At 42.5% G+C, this 8,191-nt stretch overlaps 1 protein-coding gene across 1 annotated transcript; it reads left to right on the forward strand.

The window, feature by feature from the left end:
- Positions 1–288: 288 nt before the first annotated feature.
- Positions 289–7,911, forward strand: mogs (mannosyl-oligosaccharide glucosidase). The gene is made up of 5 exons (XM_056408470.1): positions 289–361; positions 1,018–1,381; positions 2,697–2,920; positions 3,078–3,271; positions 4,641–7,911. The coding sequence occupies exons 2-5, from the start codon at positions 1,033–1,035 to the stop codon at positions 6,409–6,411; spliced, it is 2,538 nt and encodes an 845-aa protein (XP_056264445.1). The 5' UTR covers positions 289–361; positions 1,018–1,032; the 3' UTR covers positions 6,412–7,911.
- Positions 7,912–8,191: the final 280 nt, after the last annotated feature.

Consider the following 8,191-nt stretch of genomic DNA (forward strand, 5'->3'; position numbering starts at 1 on the left):
TGGTCATTTCTAAGGGAAGAGCGGCATACAAACCAGCAAAACAATGCCGTGGTGGGACCCCAACATGGCCGCCAGAGTTTGTTGTGGTCACGTGAGTGAATACGTTCTATAATGGAGAACACATAATCCACCCTTCTCGGCCTCTGATTGGCTGACTATCTGTATCCTGACCAAATCACGGCTAATGCCAAATCCTAACCAACCCAACACAGAGATGACGAAGGCAACACGTATTAGCCAATCAGAGGCACAGAAGGGCGGGTATTGACATCGTCGGCGTAAGAAAAAAAATTGTCAACCAGGAAGTGGCTAGTAAGCTAGCAACGTATAATGAGCAGCTGAGACTCTAGTACTTTGACAGGTTAGTATCAATTTACTCAATGAACATGAAGCTAAAACTTTCGACTTGCGACGTGTTTTCTATTTGCGTCCAAATTAAACCTACTTTATAATGGGACAACCGGTCGGTTTCGCTAAAATCGCGAAAACGTTAGTAGTACTAACGAGTAGCGTGCAACCTGCAGGCAACGCATTGCCGGGGCGTAGTAGCGAGTTACCAATTGGATGTGTTGTGGTTAAAACAGGTGTCTGTTATGACTCCTAACGTTATTAAATAGGAGACACTTTGCATAGAAGTAGAGTTTAATAACAAAAGGGTAAGCGCTGCAATAGCACCTATATCCTGTCGTTACACACCTTGCACGGTTAATCTTACAGTTTGCATAACTGCTTTATTTCAGCCTGAGATGACGGGCTCATGCCTACAACAGGAATGATAAGGAGGATGTTATTATAATAACGTAAAGATTATGTATTGTACAAGTACACAAGGAGCTCAAGTCATTTTTATTTATATAATATTTATTTATAAAGGGCAAAAGAACAAACCAGTTGGTTGCTTGATAAGTACATCCGAAACCAGTGCTTGATCCAGACCTTCAGATCCCTTCCAGTTGTCATTGACATTGACACAACTAGACTATTAAATCAAAATATCTTCCTCCATCTTGTCTCCAGCTTCAGAAGGGCAGGATGGGCAGGCAGAGGAAGAGGGTGGTGACGGGTGAAGCTGTTCCCCTTCTGCGGAAAGACGACAAGCCCCCTGCATTTCATCGAAAAGAGAAGAAAAAGAAAGTTGATATTGGCAAAGTCTTCATCAACATCTCCATTGGGCTTTGCATATTCAGCCTAATCTGGTTCTTTTACGCCCTCCACATGCGATCAAACCTTGCCAAACGGGTGGTGACCCTGCACCCGTCACCTCCTGTCCTGGATGCCAATAGCAGCAGTGCCAAGGTATCCACTGAGAGGTTCTGGGGCTCATACAGGCCTCAGGTCTACTTTGGCATGCAAACCAGGAGTCCAAGGTCTATGGTGACAGGTAGGCTGACGCGTTAATAATAATGATTTTAATATTATTACTACTACTCAAGGAACTTTATATGGTAAATACAAACAATAGAAACGACAACAAAACAATAAAGATGACAATAGTGAGAAATGAAATAAAAAATAGTGTCACAGGTCAAAAGCGGATTTAAATAAATGAGTTTTTAAGTGCTGTTTTGAAAGTGGGGAGTGAATGTCTGAGGTGCTGGTGGAGAGAGTTCCAGAGGGAGGGGGAAGCAATGGAGAAGGCCCTGTCCCCTAATGTCCGATGCTTGGGCAGAGTAGGGGGCTAAAGAGGTTGGCGTTTGCAGATCTGAGTTTGTGGGTGGGGGCGTGTCGGTGCAGGTCAGAAAGGTACGTTCAAGCTGAAGCTGCGCTGGTTATGTTTAATTTAGTGAACCAGAAGAATCCCATTGGGAATACTAATCTTTTTTTCCAAGGACTACCAGAAAGAAAAAAAGGAGATGAAAATGAACTAAAAAGCAAGCAGAGGGAACTCTCGTATCAAAAGAGAAATTTAAACCAGGTCCATTTAAATACATTGTCTAAAGGAGTCTGCTCCTAATTGGTGGTAGAAGAGTAAAAGGAGAAAATCCAAACCAAGGTAACTTTTTTTTTTTAAATATGTAAAAATCGCACGTGTCCCTATTTCAAGCAAGTTGAGGAGTATTGTTCATTAATATGAAAAAAAACCCTCTTAAACCCAACTGATGCTGCTGTTCAATACACTGAGCTTTATTTAAAAGACACTAAATGTATCGGGTACATTTCTGGGTAATGTACATAATAAAGGCATCCATTTTAATCCAAAACCCTCATTTTACGGAAGAATGAAGGCATAAAAAAACAAGGTGTCTTGGGAGATGTTAAGAGTATCACTATATAATCAACATCCCAAAACAATTGTTTGTGTGTGCTTTTAATTGTTTGCTCTCTCTCAAAGCATTTGCTTTGCAGCACTAATCAAAACCTGCAATGTTTAATTGCACTATATTGGTGAAATGGTTGGAAAGAATCCCAGGCACTTGACAAATCCAAGTAAATGTTGGCCTCAGTACCGATGACTTATTAACCTGTCAGTCAATTTGTTTATTAGTTGATAGCATAAAGTAGACTACATTTTCTAATATTGAGTACCAACACCTAAGCACTGCTGTTCTCAAAACGCAGTTGACTGGTAACTTGCTGCATGTATCCAGTGAGTTTTGTGATTGACCTTCTTACGTGAAACTGTTGACTAGTTATTGTTTTGCATCCCTTGTGGTGTACAATACAACCAACATGTTACTTTTCTTATGCCTACCCAGGTATGATGTGGATGCGTCAGTTTGCCGATATGGATGTGAACCTGAGGCACATTTGTGAGCAAGGGGATCGTTTGCAAGGCTATGGCTGGATGATGCATGATGGGATCACCTTTGGCGTCCAAGAAATCCGTGACACCGATTTCACACTAACGACAGAGTTTGTCAAGAGGATGGGAGGGGGTCACGGAGGAGACTGGACATGGAGGGTCACTGCCAAACAGCATGTGAGTACTGGCTGTTTATTCAGCCTTATGAGCAGATGAGATGTTCACAGACGTGACCCAAATATTAATTTGTCTCAAATCTAACAAGGAATTTTGTTTATTTCTTATGTCTTTTCTAAGTTTTAATAATTTTAGGCTTTTTACCTTTCCCCACCAGAGCTCGGTCCCTCAAGCGCCAGTCATCTCCCTGATGTTTTACGCAGCAGCAGACAGCCAGGGCTCACTGGAGGCTCACGTCGAGGATAGAACCCGCCTTGCATCCATCACTGGTTTCTCAGAGGAGCTTGGAAACTTTAAGATCACGTTACGAAAGCCAGTTACCGGGGAACTATTCAGTGCCAAATATGCAAGGTAAATACAGGAGTGAATGGTTAAAGTTTAAAAAATAGAGTAAAGGTGGACAACACATTCTATAGAATGATTGCTCCATTTGATCAAAATTAAAAATATGCATCACAAAAAATTGGTTGTTTTCTTAAACATCATTTTTTTCTGTTTTGCAATGTTCAATTATCAATAAGTGAGTTTAGGAAAAGTCAGATGTAGATACATCTCCATAGAACAGTGAACATTATCGCTGCATATGAGGAAAAGATGCATGTAATGATTTCAGTTTGGATGACTCTGAAGTCTGTTGTACCTCTCCTGAGTCCCAGTATCAGTGCTTTGATGATATTTGGTAGTAATGTCATATTGGTAAACCTACATAACTACGTTGGTAAAATATATAACCACTAGATGGCAGCAAAAGCATGATTTTCAGCTTTGTTTCATCAATTTGTTAATCCAAAACAATTGGAGGAATTAGGTTTTCTTATTTCTTAAAAAAACCGTGCAGATATACATTAAATATACTGTCTGAAATGCCAAAGAAAAGCACCTCATTTCAATCAGGACTCTGGCTTTTTGTGAAATAGCACAACTGTCCTTTAATTAGTGAAGTTGTTTTTCCTTTAGTAACAACTATCGTTTCACTATTGTTTGTACTGAGTAGATAATCACTCTCTGATAGCAACACCCACAGGAAGCACCAATATTTCAAACTTTCATGAGGGCCAGAGAAGACCAGCAGAGCAAAATAGAAAGTTACAGTATGCACGGATAGAAATAATAAGAATTGCTTGAATTATTTATTGTAGGAAGATCATTGTTGAAGTATAAGTGGGGCTTCACCTGGTCACTTAACCCTTGTGTTGCCTTCGGGTCATTTTGACCTGATTCAATATTTAACCCTCCTGTCGCCTTCGGGTCAATTTGACCCGATTCAATGTTTAATGTCGGTGTTCTTTCGGGAGTCAACAAACAAACATAAAGTACCTCACACTTAAACTTGGAAAACAATATTAATTCTAATAATTTTCTGGAGATTTTAATAGCTGGGGTCATATTGACCTCAAGGGTAAAATATGTTAGTAAATATAAAGGTAACAGGAGGGTTAAACATTGAATCGGGTCATATTGACCCGAAGGCGACAGGAGGGTGAAACATTGAATCGGGTCAAATTGACCCGAAGGCAACACAAGGGTTAAGCTCACTAGTGCAATATGCAACTCTCAGGTTATGACAGTGTGCTTAGGCTTCACTCACATAGGTAGTGCAGTTCAGATCACCAATTCATCAGTGACTGAAGATCGACGACAGATTCTGTGATTGCTTTGATTTCATATCATTTTACACATTAATCTCAATAATATTAACAATAGTTTATTATCTTTCCAGCTACAACTATCTTCAGACGGTCTCTCCTGGCTTGGAGAAGCTGACTGACATAGTGAAGCAAAGTATGAACCGTAAGTTTATCTACAGCCCTCCTTCTGGTGAGAAAAGACATTACATAGCCGTAGACGCCTACAAGCCTTCCCACCACCAAAACCAACAGAAACCTGCTGACGCACGGAAAGAGAATGACTTTGTGGTTTACCAGGTGACCGTCCAGATGCCGTTCCAGATCGAAGTTCTGTTTGAGTCCGGAAGCTTCCACAACCGTCCCAACCAACTTGTGGGCTCAATCATGACTCAGGAGCTGGAGAGGAGGAAAGCTGAGTTTGATTCAAAGTTCGAAAAGACTTTTGGCCTTGAAAGCAAAGGTTTTAGCCTGGCACATATTAAGTTTGGCAAGGCAGCGTTTAGCAATATGTTGGGTGGAATGGGCTACTTCCATGGACAGTCGGTGGTACAGTCAGTTTACAATGAATACCCGCTCTTGTACCCCGAAGGCGCTTTATTCACTGCCGTACCGTCACGCTCTTTCTTCCCGAGAGGATTCCTTTGGGATGAGGGCTTTCACCAGCTGCTGCTGAGCAAGTGGGATCCCCAGGTGACAAGGGAGGCTATTGCCCACTGGATAGACCTGATGAATATGGAGGGCTGGATCCCACGCGAGCAGATCCTCGGAGACGAGGCTCGCAGTAAAGTCCCAGCTGAGTTTGTAGTTCAGCATAACGAGAATGCCAACCCACCTACACTTTTCTTGGCTCTGCAGGAACTTATCGAACAGCTCACGTCAAATCCAGAGAAGCCGGCATCTCGACCGACCGTGCCTTTCCTCCGACGGCTTTTCCCCAGACTGAAAACTTGGTTTGAATGGTACAACACCACACAGACGGGGCCTTTACCAAACTCTTACCGCTGGCGTGGACGAGACAAAGACACAAATCTTTTCCTCAATCCCAAAACCTTGACTTCTGGGCTGGATGACTACCCTCGGGCCTCGCATCCATCAGTAGATGAGCGCCATGTAGATTTACACTGCTGGATGGCCTTGTCCTCGGGCATCATGGCAAGTATAGCTCGGCTTCTAGGCGAGCCCCATCAGGACTATGAACTCACCCACCAGGTGCTCCGTGACAACAACCGACTGAATGAGCTCCACTGGTCAGAACAACTTGGTGCTTTCAGTGACTTTGGTAACCACAGCCAGGCTGTGTCCCTGCAGCAGGAGAAGGTGTACGTGCCTCCCGGACAACCTCGTCATCAGTTCCCTGTTGCACGCCTTGTGCGCTCAGTCCGACGGGCCCCCAAGCTGCAGTACGTTAACGCTTTGGGTTATGTTAGCTTGTTTCCTTTTTTACTGCATATCCTTACACCAGATTCACCCAAACTAGAACATATCTTTCGTGACCTGAGAAACTCGAGTAAGCTGTGGACACCCTACGGCCTGCGTTCAATTTCTAAAGCCGATCCTATGTACATGAAGCGAAACACGGAACACGACGCCCCCTACTGGAGGGGACCAATATGGATTAACATCAACTACTTGGCAGTCAGAGCCCTGCACCACTACGGCAACACAGAAGGGCCGCACCAAGGGAAGGCAGCTGCTCTTTATGAGGAACTCAGGACTAATATCATCAATAATGTTTATAGACAGTATGTTGACACAGGGTATATCTGGGAACAGTACAATGACGGCACTGGTAGGGGCCAAGGAAGCCACCCCTTCACCGGCTGGTCAGCCCTCACCGTATTAATGATGGCTGAACAGTACTGATGAAGTGTAGGCTTCATGTCATGTTTTCTATATAGATATTGGCCTTCACACATAATGATCATGTGTAAATAGAATAGGTCTTGTCTCGTTGATGAAACCCTTGCAAACTAAAATGATAAGATCCCGCTGAAAAATCATCACATTTCCACACTTGATAATTCCTTAAAATGTGAGGTTTCACACAGATATTCTCTGGTCAGGTTAAGTGCAGCTAATCTGTTTTTACTTTATGTGAAGCCAAGCACTGTCTGGTGCTTGTGTTATATACTCAAGATGCATTTGGGAAACACTTAAAAGGAAAATGTGCCACCTTTTTATGTGGCCATCCAATCGGTGCTAATGGTAAAAGTAGTTCACTTAATTAAACTCTGCAGTGTGTGCCCCAGTTTTTGCTACGTCTGGTGAATTGACAAAAACTCACAAACATCAATGAAGAAAAAATGATTACACCTAAACCAAATCATACAGCCGTACATCTTCTGAATGAAAGTTTATCTTTTACTTGGAACTAAGCAAAGTTAAACTGCTTGTTAACACCTCTTAAAACACACTTTATTTATACTACATAGAAACAATAAAACTCACCGAACATGTCTTGGTTGATCTTTCCACTGTCCAACAATCGACAACTAGGATTTGGCCAAAATATTTCCTTAATTCACCGAGATCGATGTGGAAATATGTCTGCTCTTCTCGTTTCCCCCACTGTATCTAGCTTCCCGGATGTCCGTGGGCAGCTGCCCGATGTAGCAGCTCATTGGCGGGCCTCACTCCTTCTACCTCTGTTTGAGTGAGGTGGGAAACTTTCCTGCATAGTAACGCACACACGGCTCGCTCCCTCTGGGTTGTCGTCAGCGACAGCATCCAACAAAAACGGCCAATGCTGACATTCATTAAAACAGAATGATTCGGTTGCTGTTGGCCTCGGAGGGCAATTTGAGCAAAGGCACCACCAGTCGCCGTTTGCTCTCGGCAGATAAGATTCTGGAGGGTCCCCGTCGGCCTCGTCCTCACGCTGCAGCCTGGAGCCGCCTCTCTACCGGGATCACTCAAAACACTGTCAAATCTTCAATGTAAAACGCACACTGCAAATTATTCTCGTCCATAACATCCTGTGCACTCATGTTTTTGCCGTTGGACGGGGGAGGGGTTCATGCGTCCACACTATATGTGTGATGCTGTATATGAACAACTCTTATTCGGTTTCTCACACGCCTCTACCTGGGAAAATGAATGAGGGTCATTATTCTCCATTGTGCCATATCTTTTAATCTTACATTCTCAGTTATCTGTCTTAATGATTGGTCATTTTGATATGTCATTGTTTCATCAGAGTCTTTTAAAAAATAAGTTTGATACGGTGTTGCTCAACATTTCTTATGACTGCTTCTAAAAGCAGCCATGTTTTGTACACACAGCCTGTGGTTTGACTGGCAGGAAAAACAACATTGACTGTGACATTGGTTTGTTTTGTTAAAAACAATAAACGGTTACAATGATTTCCTTTTGTCATACTGTACTTTTTTGTTGGTCATGTTGGTGTAAGTAAAACATTTATTTAATCTAAGCATATAACTACAATCTTTGCTTCAAATGCAATAGAAGGAATTTGTACCTTCTACTTGTCACAGCTTAGACGCTCACACACACGGCGCTGGCGATTAGTGATAATTCTATTGTGTCCAGAGTTGCTGTGGATACAAGAGTCAGCTGACTCCACAATCCTTCTTTACAAACACAATCATTGATTCCTTGTTCTTAATTAACTTAATATATTACA

Source organism: Pseudoliparis swirei, chromosome 24 (assembly GCF_029220125.1).
Source record: "Pseudoliparis swirei isolate HS2019 ecotype Mariana Trench chromosome 24, NWPU_hadal_v1, whole genome shotgun sequence".
Taxonomy (NCBI): Eukaryota; Metazoa; Chordata; class Actinopteri; order Perciformes; family Liparidae; genus Pseudoliparis; species Pseudoliparis swirei.